General features: G+C 43.7%; 1 protein-coding gene across 1 annotated transcript in view; it reads right to left on the bottom strand.

Moving 5' to 3' along the window:
- The window catches only part of LOC135507509 (usherin-like), a 474271-nt gene that overhangs the window by 254920 nt on the left and 199351 nt on the right, over positions 1-20000 (bottom strand). Inside the window, 4 exon segments of the mRNA XM_064927019.1 lie at positions 457-604; positions 1685-1836; positions 12268-12415; positions 12589-12751. Of these exon segments, the coding sequence (XP_064783091.1) occupies positions 457-604; positions 1685-1836; positions 12268-12415; positions 12589-12751 (611 nt within the window).

Below are 20000 nucleotides of genomic sequence, written 5' to 3' on the forward strand. Positions count from 1 at the left end.
TATATCTGCTTCATTGAGTGTGTGTGTGAGAGAGTGTGTGTGTGCTTGCGCGCGTGTGTGTCTATGATGATTACTCTGTGAGTCCGGGCCAGAAGCTGACCAAGTGAAGTGGCACTTAACCCCTGTCTAGAACTTTCATCAAATAAGCACATTTTACACCCCGAATACCGCTGACAATACACACCACGTAAATTACAAACAGGCCAAATAGCCCATTCTGTCTTAATTTCATTGTCGTTATTAAGTCGCTTTTTGAGAGGCAATCTTTATTGCTGTCATGCTTAGTAGGCTGTTGTTGAGTGGGCATTATATCTTTATACCAATTCATTATAGAAATCACTTTAAAGCAAATATTTACCAAGTGTGCAAACTGGCTTTGTTACCTAGTTTTGTATAGAGTACTGTGTGTGAGTAACCTCTATCTGTGTAGAGTACGTGTGTGTGTGTGTGTGTTACCTGTGTGTGTGTACAGTAGTGTATAGGTGATGTTCCCACTAGGTGTGGCTGGCTGGCTCCACTTGGCCCTGAGAGAGGTAGGTCCTTCACTATCAACCTCCAGCACCACAGGACCTACTGGGGCCATCTCCAACGTACGCCTCTCCACCTGGACACACACACACACACACACGCACACACGCACACACGCACACACGCACACACACACACACACACACACACACACACACACACACACACACACACACACGCACTCACGCACACAAACACGCACACACACAAACACGCAAGGAAAGACACATTATTATTATCATCATCATCATCAGTGCTTTTACAGACAGTTCAAAAATCGCAGACATCTCCCCTCCCCCTCTACCTCCCCTGCCCCTCTACCTCCCCTGCCCCTCTACCTCACCTCTATCTCCCCTGCCCCTCTACCTCACCTCTACCTCCCCTGCCCCTCTCCCTCCTCCTCTACCTCCCTGGCCCCTCTACCTCCCCTCCCCCTCTACCTTCCCGGCCCCCTCTACCTCCCCTGCCCCTCTACCTCCCTTCCCCTCTACCTCCCTTCCCCCTCTACCTCCCCTGCCCCTCTATCACCCCCTCTACCTCCCCTGCCCCTCTACCTCCCTGCCCCTCTACCTCCCCTCCCCCTCTACCTTCCCGCCCCCTCTACCACCCCCTTCCCCTACCTTCCCTGCCCCTCTACCTCCCTCCCCCTGTCCCTCTACCACCCCCTCTACCTTCCCTGCCCCTCTACCTCCCCTTCCCTGCCCCTCTACCTCCCCTGCCCCTCTACCACCCCCTCTACCTTCCCTGCCCCTCTACCACCCCCTCTACCTCCACTGCCCCTCTACCTTCCCTGCCCCTCTACCTCCCCTGCCCCTCTTCCTTTACCCTCTAGCCCCCTCCCCTCTGTGCCTCATCCTGCCCTCCCCTCTTCAGCCCGTGCAGTGCCCTGTTGGCAGTGCTGCGTTTAGCCATATTGGCCCATCCCAGGCCCTGACTCCCTGAGTGGCATTTCTCCCAAATGTCATCGTCACCAGACGGCCATTTATTGAACCCTAGAATCAATCACCTTTATAATGCCTGCCAGCTGCCGTACACAACTAAAGGCTTAGTGCACAGACACTACGTGCAAGTGTGTGTGCGTGACAGTGAATGTGTTCGATTATATCCATGTGCATGTGTGTGTGTGTGTGTGTGTGTGTGTGTGTGTGTGACTCACCAGTGGTCCCAGGGCACAGCCCTGTGCGGTGCAGGCCTGTACTCTAAAGCTGTGTAGACTCCAGGGAGACAGGTGGTCAACAGAGAACCATAGGGAGGTAGAGTTCTGGACCAGCACACCGTTCATCCACACTCCATAGCTGCTGATCACTCCTAGAGGAGAGGAAAGCACACACACACACACATGCAGACACACACACACAGACACATGCATGCACGCACGCACGCACACACACACACACACACACACACACACACACACACACACACACACACACACACACACACACACACACACACACACACACACACACACACACACACACACACACACACACACACACACACACACACTGTCAGTAAACCAATCACAAGGAATTATCCTAAGGTTATTACAGCCTCATAAGGAAACAGCAAGTCTCTTTTTCCTCCATACAGGGCTCAACAGATCATGTTTGTGGTAAGAACCTATTCTGCCCAGAGAAAACCATTTCACGTCTTAGTCTCCCGAATTAGTGCACTACTTTTGACCAGAGCCCTATAGGAGACGTAGTGCACTAAATAGGGAATAGGGTGGCATTTGAGCTGCAAGGTTGTGAGAGTGTTGTAATAAGCCCAGGTTGATGTGAAGCCTAATACATAACAAGCTTATTCTCCTGCTTGTCTCCATGTTTCCCACACTTTAATCCCCAGTGGGATTAGCCAACAAATCTCCAGGAAAATTGGGGAAAACTCCTCCAGACTTCTAGTGGTGTGGAACCAAGCAAATCATATGGACTCCATATTGACTCCACATTATGAGCAGCCAGACGAATAGTACAACGCATTCTTTGAGAAGAATTAAAGCCTTTTGAAGGGGTTTTAAGTGCGAGATAATCGGGTAATTGTGTTGAAAGTTTTTTGTTCATATTAAATGGCTGTCAGATTAGCAAGGCTGTCATTTATCACGTCTAATAGGCGTGGAGGGTTTACGGAGCCAAATGCTCACACACTATATTATACACACTATATTATACACACTATATTATACACACTATATAATACACACTATATAATACACACTATAATATACAAACTATATTATACACACTATATTATACACACTATATAATACACACTATAATATACAAACTATATTATACACACTATATTATACACACTATATTATACACACTATATTATACACACTATATTATACACACTGTTATACACACTATATTATACACACTATATTATACACACTATATTATACACACTATATTATACACACTATGCATTATACACACTATATTATACACACTATATTATACACACTATGCATTATACACACTATATAATACACACTATATAATACACACTATAATATACACACTATATTATACACACTATATTATACACACTATATTATACACACTATATTATACACACTATATTATACACACTGTTATACACACTATATTATACACACTATATTATACACACTATATTATACACACTATGCATTATACACACTATATTATACACACTGAATTATACACACATTTTACACATGACACACACACTTTACACATCGTTTACACTATAAACACACTGAACATGTGAAACTGTGTATTCTAAAGGCTCTTATTGAGATGACAAAACTGCGAGATTTTACTGAGCTTTAAAGACATGCTCTGGAACTTTGGCTACGACTAAGTTTTTTTTAACCTCCCACTTTGAACTGAATGTGTCAATGTGTAGTTCATACATGCATAATCTATGAGCAGAATTACTGTTTTAATTTAATTACCCCCAAAATCCCTAGTTTGAAAGTGACTGTTCACTGGAAGCTGTGCAGCCGCATTTCCCTACATTTCCCCCACGTGGGCCAGCCCCCTAGCAAACTTGGGTTCCAGCCCCCTAGCAGACTTGGGTTCCAGCCCCCTAGCAAACTTGGGTTCCAGCCCCTTGCCATTTCAGTGACAGAGAGAGACCAATGACGTGTTGCACATACACTATCTGCACATATGTGACGTAGTAAGTGAGCACTACTGTCATAAACGCGAGCTAAAAGGTATACAAAACATCCAGAGAATCTGTTAAAGGGAAATGAAAAGGGTCAAGAGGAAGTCTTCAGTAATTCTGAATCTACAACTGAATTTGGCTTTTTATGAATGGGAAGCAGGGTTGGAATCAAATCAGAATTGAATAGAGAATGCCTCGTAAATTCCAATTAAATTCTTGAATTTTAATTAAAGTACTTAACCCTTAACCTGTATAGGGGTTGATTTGGGCACTGACAAATGCCTAAATTGGAACGTAGTGGCTGTACAGTAACATGCTATACATGACATCAGGGCTCTGGCTCTGCACTTCACAGCGCTGTATGAGTTTTAACTGACAAGACGTCCTGAACTTCAGCAACGCCCACAGCAAGAAGTTGCCCCAATCCCTCCCGCTAATTGGGCAACTTTTGCAAATGTTTTGTCTGAGTGAGGGAAATGCTGTAAATGAAGAGGACTGGATGTATTTAGAAAGATGAGATAATTACAAATAAATGTGCACTTCACATTTCATGTCACATTAGTGTCAACGTTGATGGTCGCTCTGTTTGATGTATAGTTACCAGATGACATGGCGTCATACCCTGGGTTGTCCTGAACACAATGAGTCTGTGTTTGATGTATAGTTACCAGATGACATGGCGTCATACCCTGGGTGGTCCTGAACACAATGAGTCTGTGTTTGATGTATAGTTACCAGATGACATGGTGTAGCTGACACTAGCGTAGTGTCAGCTAGCTACATAGTTGTCTTCGCTGTCTTCGTATCCAAGATAATTGTGTAGTTTAGAGTGTGTAGACTTAGAGTGATTATCTTAATTTACCGAGGTTAGCTAGCCAGCTATTTGTCATCCTTAACGTAGGAGATGCTGCTAGCTAGCTAGCCAACAGCTAGCCAACCTCTACCGAATTGAACTTCAACTACCCGGTCAACATTCCGCGTCGCTCCACAGGTAGTATCACATTTTCATTTCACTTCATTACAGTACAACGGTATAATTTGTTTGATCATAGCTAGCCGGCTACATAGCCGTCTTTGTATCTAAGACAATTGTGTAGTCTAGAGCGATTTTCTAGGTTAGCTGGCCAGCTATTGTCGTTCTTTTAACGTAGCTAGCCAGCTAGCCCCCGAATAGCAGCACTGTAGTAACTATTACAGTACAACGGTTTGATTTGTTTGATCGTAGCTAGCTAGCTACATAGCCATCTTTGTATCTAAGACAATTGTGTAGCCTAGAGCGATTTTCTAGGTTAGCTAGCCAGCTATTGTCGTTCTTTTAAGGTAACGTAACGCAATCAACCTGCTAGCTAGCCAGCTAGCCCCCGAATAGCAGCACTGTAGAAACTATTACACTCGACGGAACGACTTGATTAGTGTAGTGTCAACATCGCAGCCACTACCAGCTAGCCTACAAAGTCAACAACGCAGCCACTGCCAGCTAGCCTACTCCAGCAGTACTGTAGCATTTCAATCATTTTAGTCAATAAGATTCTTGCTACGTAAGCTTAACTTTCTGAACATTCGAGACGTGTAGTCCACTTGTCATTCCAATCTCCTTTGCATTAGCGTAGCCTCTTCTGTAGCCTGTCAACTATGTGTCTATCTATCCCTGTTCTCTCCTCTCTGCACAGACCATACAAACGCTCCACACCGCGTGGCCGCGGCCACCCTGATCTGGTGGTCCCAGCGCGCACGACCCACGTGGAGTTCCAGGTCTCCGGTAGCCTCTGGAACTGCCGATCTGCGGCCAACAAGGCAGAGTTCATCTCAGCCTATGCCTCCCTCCAGTCCCTCGACTTCTTGGCACTGACGGAAACATGGATCACCACAGATAACACTGCTACTCCTACTGCTCTCTCTTCGTCCGCCCACGTGTTCTCGCACACCCCGAGAGCTTCTGGTCAGCGAGGTGGTGGCACCGGGATCCTCATCTCTCCCAAGTGGTCATTCTCTCTCTCTCCCCTTACCCATCTGTCTATCGCCTCCTTTGAATTCCATGCTGTCACAGTTACCAGCCCTTTCAAGCTTAACATCCTTATCATTTATCGCCCTCCAGGTTCCCTCGGAGAGTTCATCAATGAGCTTGATGCCTTGATAAGCTCCTTTCCTGAGGACGGCTCACCTCTCACAGTCCTGGGCGACTTTAACCTCCCCACGTCTACCTTTGACTCATTCCTCTCTGCCTCCTTCTTTCCACTCCTCTCCTCTTTTGACCTCACCCTCTCACCTTTCCCCCTACTCACAAGGCAGGCAATACGCTCGACCTCATCTTTACTAGATGCTGTTCTTCCACTAACCTCATTGCAACTCCCCTCCAAGTCTCCGACCACTACCTTGTATCCTTTTCCCTCTCGCTCTCATCCAACACTTCCCACACTGCCCCTACTCGGATGGTATCGCGCCGTCCCAACCTTCGCTCTCTCTCCCCCGCTACTCTCTCCTCTTCCATCCTATCATCTCTTCCCTCTGCTCATACCTTCTCCAACCTATCTCCTGATTCTGCCTCCTCAACCCTCCTCTCTTCCCTTTCTGCATCCTTTGACTCTCTATGTCCCCTATCCTCCAGGCCGGCTCGGTCCTCCCCTCCCGCTCCGTGGCTTGATGACTCATTGCGAGCTCACAGAACAGAGCTCCGGGCAGCCGAGCGGAAATGGAGGAAAACTCGCCTCCCTGCGGACCTGGCATCCTTTCACTCCCTCCTCTCTACATTTTCCTCCTCTGTCTCTGCTGCTAAAGCCACTTTCTACCACTCTAAATTCCAAGCATCTGCCTCTAACCCTAGGAAGCTCTTTGCCACCTTCTCCTCCCTCCTGAATCCTCCTCCCCCTCCCCCCTCCTCCCTCTCTGCAGATGACTTCGTCAACCATTTTGAAAAGAAGGTCGATGACATCCGATCCACGTTTGCTAAGTCAAACGACACCGCTGGTTCTGCTCACACTGCCCTACCCTGTGCTCTGACCTCTTTCTCCCCTCTCTCTCCAGATGAAATCTCGCTTCTTGTGACGGCCGGCCGCCCAACAACCTGCCCGCTTGACCCTATCCCCTCCTCTCTTCTCCAGACCATTTCCGGAGACCTTCTCCCTTACCTCACCTCGCTCATCAACTCATCCCTAACCGCTGGCTACGTCCCTTCCGTCTTCAAGAGAGCGAGAGTTGCACCCCTTCTGAAAAAACCTACACTCGATCCCTCCGATGTCAACAACTACAGACCAGTATCCCTTCTTTCTTTTCTCTCCAAAACTCTTGAACGTGCCGTCCTTGGCCAGCTCTCCCACTATCTCTCTCAGAATGACCTTCTTGATCCAAATCAGTCAGGTTTCAAGACTAGTCATTCAACTGAGACTGCTCTTCTCTGTATCACGGAGGCGCTCCGCACTGCTAAAGCTAACTCTCTCTCCTCTGCTCTCATCCTTCTAGACCTATCGGCTGCCTTCGATACTGTGAACCATCAGATCCTCCTCTCCACCCTCTACGAGTTGGGCATCTCCGGCGCGGCCCACGCTTGGATTGCGTCCTACCTGACAGGTCGCTCCTACCAGGTGGCGTGGCGAGAATCTGTCTCCTCGCCACGCGCTCTCACCACTGGTGTCCCCCAGGGCTCTGTTCTAGGCCCTCTCCTATTCTCGCTATACACCAAGTCACTTGGCTCTGTCATAACCTCACATGGTCTCTCCTATCATTGCTATGCAGACGACACACAATTAATCTTCTCCTTTCCCCCTTCTGATGACCAGGTGGCGAATCGCATCTCTGCATGTCTGGCAGACATATCAGTGTGGATGACGGATCACCACCTCAAGCTGAACCTCGGCAAGACGGAGCTGCTCTTCCTCCCGGGGAAGGACTGCCCGTTCCATGATCTCGCCATCACGGTTGACAACTCCATTGTGTCCTCCTCCCAGAGCGCTAAGAACCTTGGCGTGATCCTGGACAACACCCTGTCGTTCTCAACCAACATCATGGCGGTGGCCCGTTCCTGTAGGTTCATGCTCTACAACATCCGCAGAGTACGACCCTGCCTCACACAGGAAGCGGCGCAGGTCCTAATCCAGGCACTTGTCATCTCCCGTCTGGATTACTGCAACTCGCTGTTGGCTGGGCTCCCTGCCTGTGCCATTAAACCCCTACAACTCATCCAGAACGCCGCAGCCCGTCTGGTGTTCAACCTTCCCAAGTTCTCTCACGTCACCCCGCTCCTCCGCTCTTTCCACTGGCTTCCAGTTGAAGCTCGCATCCGCTACAAGACCATGGTGCTTGCCTACGGAGCTGTGAGGGGAACGGCACCGCAGTACCTCCAGGCTCTGATCAGGCCCTACACCCAAGCAAGGGCACTGCGTTCATCCACCTCTGGCCTGCTCGCCTCCCTACCACTGAGGAAGTACAGTTCCCGCTCAGCCCAGTCAAAACTGTTCGCTGCTCTGGCCCCCCAATGGTGGAACAAACTCCCTCACGACACCAGGACAGCGGAGTCAATCACCACCTTCCGGAGACACCTGAAACCCCACCTCTTCAAGGAATACCTAGGATAGGATAAGTAATCCTTCTCACCCCCCTTAATGATTTAGATGCACTATTGTAAAGTGGCTGTTCCACTGGATGTCAGAAGGTGAATTCACCAATTTGTAAGTCGCTCTGGATAAGAGCGTCTGCTAAATGACTTAAATGTAAATGTAATACCCTGGGTGGTCCTGAACACAATGAGTCTGTGTTTGATGTATAGTTACCAGATGACATGGCGTCATACCCTGGGTTGTCCTGAACACAATGAGTCTGTGTTTGATGTATAGTTACCAGATGACATGGCGTCATACCCTGGGTGGTCCTGAACACAATGAGTCTGTGTTTGTCTATTGGATAGAAACTGTGCCCGAATTGCATTGTGAAAGCTTAACACTGTAATATCATATTTAATAACACAGCTAGTGACCCAGATTGCGATTTATAATGGCCTGTTCTTGGACTGCGTAAACAACAACAGTAACTGTGTGATGGTGGGGATGCAGGGTTGTGTTCCAAACAAAATAACTACAGCATGTTTTCTCTAATTCATAAAAGGCACAGCTTGGAGAGCTCAAAACAGCACCTTATAGTTAGTTGAAGACTCTTCTTTGAGTCATAAAAGTGTAAGTATTATGAACTTTGCACACTTTGGAGAGGAGTGTGGACACTTGGAGACACCAGTTAGACTACTCACTCAAACCCTTGTAATATTTTTGTTTTATGTTGCGCCTGCCCCAAATTTTCCATGAATAGTCTTTTATCACGCTACTGAAGGTATTCAGAGTATTTTCAGATTTCCTTATAAACAAATGCGGCAAAAAGTATAGTAAATGTCAAATGTGTCAGATGAACTTGTGTCAGATTAACTGTTGTTTCCTTAACTCTGGTCTAATAATGGTCCCATACTCTCCAAACTGTTCCCTTTCAATTGCTACCATGGTTATGCATATGCTTTTCATATTTCTTCTGTAGGAAATGTTTAAATTTAGCCCTATACATATAGGCCCATTCCCACGAGTGTAAAGGGTTAAACAGGATACAGAAATGCAATTTGAAATATAATTGAATTCAGTGAAATTCAGTGAAATCCAAATGCCTTTTCTGTTCTGTATTAGGTGTGGTCTATACAAATATACATCTACATAAAACACCATGTCGTTATATACAGAAGTAGAAAAGATTGTTGAAACAATATATTTTCATGACAAACTCTTAAAATGAATAATCAAGGAAAACAAAATCTGTATTCAAATATTCTAAGTTATATTTCATGAATCACTTACATTGTGTTCAATTTGTGGAAAATACTCCATCTCCTGGAATACATCAGTTCCATCATTTGAAAATCAACACCCAAAGGCTACTCCGTCACAAGAAGCTTAGAGCTGTGATCTGAATAATGATACTTACCACCCGTCAAATTCACTAAGGGGGCTTTGGATGCAAGGACTGTTGGGCAAAATAGCTCTGTCATTAGCTTAGCTGCATCTTCAGCATCAAGTTGAGTTGCAGCTAACATTTCAGTAAACAAGTCTAGGCTAGGCTAGGCTAGGCTAATGCTAAGTGACAGAACAATTGTCCAATAAGTTATAAATGGGTTGTTTACATTTGTATTGTTTGGAAACATTGAAATAAAACAAAACATTTTTGGGGGTGTTATAATGGGATGATCAGTAGTTTGATGGTCAAGAGGCATATACAGTATAAGTGATATCATAGGGTTTACATTGCATCCAAAAAGTACAAGTCCGCAAAATCTTTGTACCAATCACGGATTGTGGCATTAGAATACAAAACACAATATATAAGGTAGGGTCTAATATAACTGCATTTTTTGTCGAGAAAATATAATGATCTATTCTAAGCACTAAGGTTAAAAGAGTATATGAACATTGTTTCCAGAGAAAAGTGATATATTCTTGGTATCTGGAAGTATACCTGTCAGATTCAATGAAACACTCATGTTCTATTTTCAACTCATGAGTTGAATGGGAGTCAATTCAAACATTCTGCTGAATTGAGCTCAACTCTGATAGGAAGGTTACAAAAAGTAGTGTGATCTTTAAACCAAATGTATTTATTTGGCAGACAAATACAATTAAAGTGTTTGAATAAAACAATGTATACATTTGTTAGACATCAACATTTTCAGCACGAAAGCGAACATATTTATTTTGGAAATATATTTTTGCTGTTAAAGTAAGAGTATTGATTACCATACAATTTTGTCAAGAACAAATTTGGAGCGAGTTTCATTTTAAGCTGTGTATTTTCTCCTAAGAGCATGTACCAAGCCATACCGTGACTGCACATAGTTCATGATCTTTCTATTGTTGTCAAGAAATACAGACATTGTTGTGGACATCGTGGTGCTGTCTTTGAGCATCCCCTGACAACACGTGTTGCTACAGATGGCATTCCTCCTACCAACAACTAGATTTCCTATCTAACTCAGAGCAAATTTACGTGTGATGTTTTGTTTTTTAAGACATCCTGTCCTCTTTGTTGTATACACTTACCATACATTGTTCTGATAAGAGTGTCTACTAAATAACTGATCGTCAGCGTTTGTACCTGTTACACCAAATAAAAAAAAGGTGAACTTCAAGAAACAAATCATGTCGAGGCAGTTCTCTCCTATGTGTTCCCAGCCTGCAGTTCACAGCTTCAGTCAAAAGAGAGCACTTGCCATCCACTTAAATAAGCAGCAAGCTCTTACCAACTCTCTCTCTCTATCGCTCTCTCTCTCTCTTGCTCTCTCTCTATCACTCTCTCTCTCCCCCCTCTCTCTTGCTCTCTCTCTCTCTATCACTCTTCCCCATCTCTCTCTTTCTCCCTCTCTCTCTTTCTCTTTGTCCCTCACTCTGTCTCTCTCCCTCCATATTCACAATACTTTGACAATCACGTATCTAAAAGTGTCTGTGATGTGTGCAGCATTCCAGAACAGATGTTGAGTGCTGTGACTAGCCTCCCTCAATTTTGGTAAACATCTCCCATTTTTTTCAAAACGTCCCTGTCAGTGTGTCGAGCTGGAGAGGTACGTACAAATACAAAGCATGTGTACCTCAGTATGTCATCCCTGTCCAACTTCCCCTCCACCTATGATCCTTTAATTGACCAACTAGTTTGGGTACAAGATTCTCTGGTCTGGTGAAAGCAAGATTGAACTCTTTGGCCTGAATGGCAAGCGTCACGTCTGGAGGAAACCTGGCACCATCCCTACGGTGAAGCATGGTGGTGGCGGCATCATGCTGTGGGGATGTTTTCCAGTGGCAGGGACTGGGAGACTAGTCAGGATCAAGGGACAGAAGAACGGAGCAAAGTACAGAGAGACCATTGATGAAAACCTGCTAGGACGTGTGACTTCAGACTGGGGCGAAGGTTCACCTTCCAACAGGACAACGACCCTAAGCACACAGCCAAGACAACACAGGAGTGGCTTTGGGACAAGTCTCTGAATGTCCTTGAGTTGCCCAGCCAGAGCCCGGACTTGAACCCGATCAAACATCTCTGGAGAGACCTGAAAATAGCCGTGCAGCAACGCTCCCAACCTGACAGAGCTTGAGAGGATTTGCATAGAGGAATGGGAGAATAGGAGAACCTCCCATTGTGTGCCAAGCTTGTAGCGTCATACCCAAGAAGACTCAAGGCTGTACTCACCGTCAAAAGGTACTTCAACAAAGTACTGAGTAAAGGGTCTGAATACTTATGTAAATGTGATATTTCATTTTTTTATTTTTAATAAATTAGCAAACATTCATAAAAACGTGTTTTTGCTTTGTTATTATGGGGTATTGTGTGTAGCTTGAAGAGTCTTTTTTTTAATCAATTTTAGAATAAGGTTGTAACCTAACTGTGGAAAACGTCAAGGGGTCTGAAAACTTTCCGAAGGCACTATATATCTAGTACATATGATATGAATTTATACAGCCAATGGTAAACAATGAAGAATTGTTTCTCTGTCACACTAACCAATTATCAATTGTTCCTCATTCCCACCTCACCCCCCTCTCCCCCCATCATAACCCTTCACCTCTTTACCGTTGGGTGTGTCTGGGGGTGTCCAGGTAATGTTGAGGGCATGGGGGGAGAGAGGAGTGACGTAGGGGGCAGGGATGTTTTCAGGGGTGCTCTCCTCTGTGTGAGCCTCGCTAGGGGGGCTGAAGGAACAGCCTCCCCCCGTACACGCCTAAACACATGGGAAACACACACACACACATGTATAAACATGCATACACACAGGAAACAAGGTTCACAAGATAAAGTTGAGTTTTGTTTGGACACAAAAAGTTATGTAATAACACATGATACAGTATAATTGAATCCTCATATATAACTGAGAGTGCACGTGTGTGTACTCACAGTGACAGTGAAGCTGTAGGTGGTGCCTGGTGTCAGGTTACGGAGGGTGTGGTCTTCAAACAGTTCCGAGCTGTTATACACACACACTGGCTCCTCCCCTTCTACTGACAGGTACACACTGTAGAACTCTAACACACCATTCACCTGCTCAGGACGAGACCACCTGGAGAGAGGGTGGGAGGAGGGAGGGAGAGAGAGAGAGAGAGAGGGAGGTAGGGAGGGAGGGAGGTTTTATTAACGCTCGGGGGAATGGAAATTATAGGTTATTTGGAGGTTTTTGAATAACTTCCTTAAAACTTTCACTGAATGTTTCAATAAGACTTTTAATAACACTACTAGATTATTTTGGGTCAATTGTTTTTACTCCAAGCACAAATAGGACATGTGGAAATTATTTTCCTTAGGCATTAATCATGAAAACACATTTATTTTTTTGTGACACAAGCATCAGTGAGATTCAAACCTATAACTCTCTGTTTTCTATCCATGGAATTAATCCACTGCGCCACCAGGATGGAGCTTGCATGCCATGTTTTTTATGCATACACAGCTGTTCATTTTAGTCTATTCAAACAGAGCCCATTTAAATTAAACAGGCACTCATTAAGATCAGGTGTGGCCGATTAGTGGGTGCGGCCAACACACCTGAACAAACTTAACAAGATAGAGGGTTTTGTTTATGCTGAGAAAATAATGTATATATGTGTTTTTAAATAACATTCTAGACGTTACTAAAGTTTCCTTATGGTTATTATGGAAAGTTTCCTAGCATTCTCAGAACAATTTGAGAACATGACTTAAATAGAATAAAACCATGAAGAAACCTGCGGGAAATGTTATACTGAAGTACTGAAATTCCCACAGAAGAAAGCTATTACTATAAATTTGCTGAAAATGTTCCAAAGAACCATTCCCGGAAAGTTGTATGCAAAATAACCATAGGACAACCACACTCTCACCAACATATACTGTAGTTCTCAGAACGTTATGTACTAGCTGGGTAAATATAGAACAGAGGACACCACTATCTGAGGAGGGATCAAGGAGAAAGAGAAACAGGGAGACTTGACTTGTGATGCTCTTTATTGAGACATCTTATTTTTTAAATGCACCTAGGCAAGTCAGTTAAGAATAAACTCTCGGTGACTGGTCCAACACTCTAACCACTACGCTATCTGCTGCCCCGACTGACATAAAACCACAACAAAACCCCAGTGAAACCTCATCCCACAAAAAACTGCACCAACTCAACACCAAAGCACCACAATACACAAACCAAACCGGACACATATATTTTTCTATGTTATTAACAATAATTCATTTCCCAAACATTACTGGTATTTATGTGTTCTTGTTCTAATTGGCCCACACCCCCATTGAAGGCCACTCCATTCGGAGCACTTACAATTCTAATTGGCCTAAGACCCAATAGGCACCACTCACATTTTTCTAATTGGCCCAGGGCTCAGGAGAGACCCCGCCCCCCTAGGACCACCTTCAATGTGAGCCATTTTGAGAAGTGATGAATGTATCCAGTGGTTGGTATGACTGATGAGTGTGTTACTGTACAATGAGCCTGACGAACCAATCTATCACATTACTCATGTATACTGTGTCGGTAGTGGCAGTAATTCATTCTATTATCGTAGGTAGTGAAACCAGAGAGGAGTTTTTAAACAATGATTTTATAATTTATTTAAAAACTAGGGCTAGAAACAACTCAGGAGAAAATCCAGAGCAAACAGATCATACAGGCTAATATAAATGTGAAATTGACACCTATTAAAAGCTCCAGTATATTCATTTCAAAGTGTAACAAAGTGAGATTTTGCCATAGGAAAAACTAGATCTGATGTGTGTAGTGTGTACTGTAAGTGTGCATTGGACAGAACAGTGTTCGTGCTCGCCTGTGTGGTACGCGTGTGCTGGCCAAGCGAGGGCAGGGGGGGAGAGGAGAATGTGTTTCTGCTGATATTGTTTTGTGCATATCCAGCAGGCAGGCCTCTCAACCTTTCTCACAGGCAGATTGCAACACAACAAAAGAATATTGAACACGTATGATCCCTCTACCTTGCCTATTAGGATTCTGCTAACAAGGCAGTACCTCTCAGCTCACAGGCCACAGCTACAGCATCAAAGGAGAGAAACAGAGCGAGAGAGATATAGAATCTTTAATGTCAAATTACAGCAAAACTACTCTTTTTTCTCTCTCTCTAATCTCTAATCCCTCTCAACTTCTTTCTCTCACCACTTCTTCCTCTCACCAGTCTCCCTTGAAAAAAAATAATTCTCTCTCGCTTTGTGTGTGCATGCATGGGTGTGTACTCCTATGTCCTCTATGTATTCTACTTGTCATTTTATTAGGGATGTGACAAATACAAAAATGTCTTAAAGTTAAAACAGCAATTTTTTGTTATTTGTTTTCCATTAAAACAAGAATAAGAATGAACAAAATAGCACGTTAATTCACAATGCAGCTCTGCTGCTACTACTAGCAACGGTGTGGGTCTCTCGGTATGTCTCTTTCAGATGTACTACCATTACTGTACAACTTCAGTAAATCATTGCCTATCATCAATGAGTAGGTTAGGGTATTTACACTCAACAGACTGAAGACTGAACACACACTCACATCATTAGCGAAGAGAAAGAGCAGGTGAGCTAGCACGAGGCTGTATCGCATTAGTGGAAACCAAGACTATTCTAAAGGTATGTCTGCCGGTTTTGACGAGCAGAAGTGACTTTTCGTAGCAGGTAGGAGAAATTACGCAGCAGGTTAGGAGAATTAACGAGGCAGGTTTAAGAGAATTCGGTTAAGGTTAGGAAAGGGTTGTGGTTAGCTAAAATTGTCCCAGACGACGCGACAACCAGGCCTGCCCTGAGAACTGTCTTGGTTTCCACTAAAGCGATGCTGCCAGTGCAAGGGAGAGAGAGGAAGGGGCAGGCAGAAAGAACCGTGGTGCACATACAGGGCCTTCAGAAAGTATTCACACCCCTTGACCTATTCCACATTTTGTTGTATTACAACCTGAACTCAAAATTGATTAAATATGTTTTTTTTTCTATTGACACGCAATAACTGAAAATTACAAAGTGAAAACATGTATTTAGACATTTCTGCAAATTAATTGAAAATAAAACACAGAAACATCTATTTTACGTAGGTATTCACAACCATGAGTCAATACATGTTAGAATCACCTTCAGCAGCAATTACAGTTGTGAGTCTTTATTTCACCTTTGTTTAACTAGGCAAGTCAGTTAAGAAGTCAGTTAAGAACAAATTCTTATTTACAATGACGGCCTAGAAACAGTGGGTTAACTGCCTTGTTCAGGAGCAGTACAACAGATTGTTACCTTGTCAGCTCAGGGATTCAATCTAGCAACCTTTCAGTTACTGGCCCATCGCTCTAACCACTAGGCTACCTGCCGCCTCTAAGACCTTTGCCCATTATTCTTTTGAAAATACTTCAAGCTCTGTCAAATTGGCTGTTGATCATCGCTAGACAAGCATTTTCAAGTCTTGCCATAGAGATTTAAGTCAAAACTGTAACACGGCCACTCGGAAACTTCTTGGTATTTTAGGTTATTGTCCTGCTGAAAGGTGAATTCATCTTCCAGTGTCTGGTGGAAAGCAGACTGAACCAGGTTTTCCTCTAGGATGTTGCCTGTGCTTGGCTCCATTCTGTTTATTTTTTTCCTGAAAACCCCCTTGTCCTTAACAATTACAAGCATACCCATAACATGATGCAGCAGCCACTATGCTTAAAAAGATGGAGAGTGGTACTCCGTAATGTGTTGTATTGGATTTGCCACAAACATAACACTTTGTATTCGGGACAAAAAAGTGAATTGCTTTGCCCCATGTTTTGCAATACTACTTTAGTGCCTTGTAGCAAACAGGATGCATGTTTTGCAATATTACTTTAGTGCCTTGTTGCAAACAGGATGCATGTTTTGCAATATTACTTTAGTGCCTTGTTGCAAACAGGATGCATGTTTTGGAATATTTATATTTTGTACAGGCTTCCATCTTATCACTCTGTCAATTAGGTTAGTATTGTGGAGTAACTACAATGTGGTTGATCCATTCTTAGTTTTCTCTTATCACAGCCATTAAACTCTGTAATAGTTTTACAGTCACCAACGGTTTCCTTCCTTTCCAGGCGAGTGAGTTAGGAAGGATACCTGTATCTTTGTGGTGACTGAGTGTATTGATACACCATCCAAAGTGTAATTAATAACTTCACCATGCTCAAAGGGATATTTAATGTCTGCTTTTGTTTTTACCCATCAACCAATAGGTTCCATTATTTGCGAGGCACTGGAAAACCTCCCTGGTCTTCGTGGTTGAACCCGTGGTTGTAATTCACTGCTCGACTGAGGGACCATACAGATAATTGTATGTGTGGGGTACAGAGATGAGGTAGTCATTCTAAAATCATGTTAAACACTATTATTGCACACAGAGTGAGTCCATGCAACTTATTATGTGACTTGTTAAGCAACTTTTTACTTCTAAACTTATTGAATCTTCCCATAACAAAGGGGTTGAATACTGAGTGACTCAAGACATTTCAATTTGTACAACTTTTGAAAAACATTATTCCACTTTGACATTATGGGGTATTGTGTGTAGGTGTGTAGGTCAGTGACACTAAATCCAAATTGTATTCATTTTAAATTCAGGCTGTAACAACAGAAGTCAAGAGGTGTGAATACTTTTGAAGGCATTGTATATCTTGGTAAACTGTGTATCTTGTCTTCCATGCCTCGCAAATTCACCACAGTAGCTTAAAGTTTGCCTCTTGCCTCTTCCTCTCAGAAAATACTGTTTTGTGATAACTGCACTTTGATAGTAATGTTGTTTTTTGGTTATTCATTTTTCTTAATGTTAAGGATCCCAATTTCGTGTAACGGTTTTAATGTTCACACCCCAACCTTTTACCTTGTGTGGTCATCAGTAAAGTGCTGACATTTCCCTGAGAGAGAGATCAGTGTTTCTCACCCTAACCTGCCGGCCTCACTCTCCCTCTGACACACTGTCTGCATACACTTTTCTGTACTCTGATTTATTCATTCACCCTCTGCTGTTCTCTTCTCCACCCTCTCTCCGGTGTGTGGCGCGCTGCCCTCCTGCTGTGGGTCTTAAGTGATGGTGGTCAGGGGCTCTAATGGCACACACACTCTATAATATAGAGACTCATACGGTCTCTCTCTCTCTCTCTCTCTCTCTCTCTCTCTCTCTCTCGTTGGAGGACAGTCAATGCCATGTAGTCTGAAGCCATCTATCTACCTATAAGCCCACAGTCTTTCTAAAGGTGTCATATTCAATGACTTGGAGAGTTGTTTATGGCTATAATACACCGCTCAGAGACACACATCCCAATGAAGTACCTCAGTGGTGTGTATGGAGCAGTGACACACAGCATCCTATACAGAATCTTTAAACAACATCTCCACTTTGAGGATTAAAATAGATTAAATATTTTTTTTCCTCATCAATCTACACACAATATCTGATAATGACAAAGCAAAAACAGGTTTTTAGAAATGTTTGCTAATTTATATAAATAAAATGGAGATATCATATTTACATAAGTATTCAGACCCTTTAGTCAGTACTTTGTTGAAGCACCTTTGGCAGCAATTACAGCCTCAAGTCTTGTTGGGTATGACGCTACACGCTTGGCACACCTGTATTTGGGGAGTTTCTCCCATTCTTCTCTGCAGATCTTCTCAAGTTCTGTCAGGTTGGGTGGGGAGCGTTGCTGCACAACTATTTTCAAGTCTCTCCAGAGATGTTCAATCGGGTTCAAGTCCAGGCTCTGGCTGGGCCACTCAAGGACATTCAGAGACTTGTCCCGAAGCCACTCCGACATTGTCTTGGCTGTGTGCTTAGGGTTGTTGTCCTGTTGGAAGGTGAACCTCCACCTCAAACTCTGAAGCAGGTTTTCATCAAGGATCTCTCTGTACTTTGCTCCTTTCACCTTTGCCTCGATCCTGACTAGTCTCCCAGTCTCTGCCGCTGAAAAACATCCCAACAGCATTATGCTGCCACCACCATGCTTCACCGTAGGGATGGTGCCAGGTTTCCTCCAGACGTGACTCTTGGCATTCAGGCCAAAGAGTTCAATCTTGCTTTCGTCAGACCAGAGAATCTTGTTTCTCATGGTCTGAGAGTCTTTAGGTGCCTTTGGCAATCTCCAAGCCGGCTGTCATGTTCCTTTTACTGAAGAGTGGCTTTTGTCTGGTCACTCTAACATAAATGGATAAGAGCGTCTGCTAAATGACTTAAATGTAAATGTAAATGCCTGATTGGTGGAGTGCTAATGGTTATCCTTCTGGAAGGTTCTTTAGTGCTCTGTCAGAGTGACCATCTGGTTCTTGCTCACCTCCATGACTAAGGCCCTTATCCCCCGATTGCTCAGTTTGGTCAGCTCTAGGAAGAGTCTTCGTGGTTCCAAACGTCTTCCATTTAAGAATGACGGAGGCCACTGTGTTCTTGGGGACCTTCAATCCTGCATAATACTCTCGAAGCTCTACGGACAATTCCTTCAATCTCATGCCTTGGTTTTTGCTCTGACATGCACGGTCAACTGTGGACCCTTATATAGACAGCTGTGTACCGTTCCAAATCATGTCAAATCAATTGAATTTACCACAGGTGGACTCAATCAAGTTGTAGAAACATCTCAAGGATGATCAATGGAAACACAATGCACCTGAGCTCAATTGTGTCTCATAGTAAATGGTCTTAATACATATGTAAACCAATTTCTTTTTTTTTTTTTTATACATTTGCAAACATTTCTAAAAATCAGTTTTCGCTTTGTCATTATGGGGTATTGTGTGTAGATCGCTGAGGGAAAAAACACTTTAATCCATTTTAGAATAAGGCTGTAATGTAACAAAATGTGGAAAAAAGTCAAGGGGTCTGAATACTTTCCATAGGCACTGTATATATATTTATTCTGGATATTATTCGTTCTGATATTTCTTAATTTCTAGATTTGTTTATTTTTCTGGATTATGTGTGTATTGCATTGTTTGTATTGCTAGGTATTACTAAACTGCTGGAGCTAGAAACAAAAGCATTTTGCTGCACCTGCGAAATCATCTGTGTACGCAGAAAATAAACTTTGATTTGTGCAGTGCTAGTAGAGATGTGTGTGTGTACTACTCAGTAGAGATGTGTGTGTGTACTACTCAGTAGAGATGTGTGTGTGTACTACTCAGTAGAGATGTTAATTCATTTATTTATCCGTTATTTTACCAGGTAAGTTGACTGAGAACACATTCTCATTTGCAGCAACGACCTGGGGAATAGTTACAGGGGAGAGGAGGGGGATGAATGAGCCAATTGTAAACTGGGGATTATTAGGTGACTGTGATGGTTTGAGGGTCAGATT

This window comes from Oncorhynchus masou, chromosome 21 (assembly GCF_036934945.1).
Source record: "Oncorhynchus masou masou isolate Uvic2021 chromosome 21, UVic_Omas_1.1, whole genome shotgun sequence".
Lineage (NCBI taxonomy): Eukaryota > Metazoa > Chordata > Actinopteri > Salmoniformes > Salmonidae > Oncorhynchus > Oncorhynchus masou.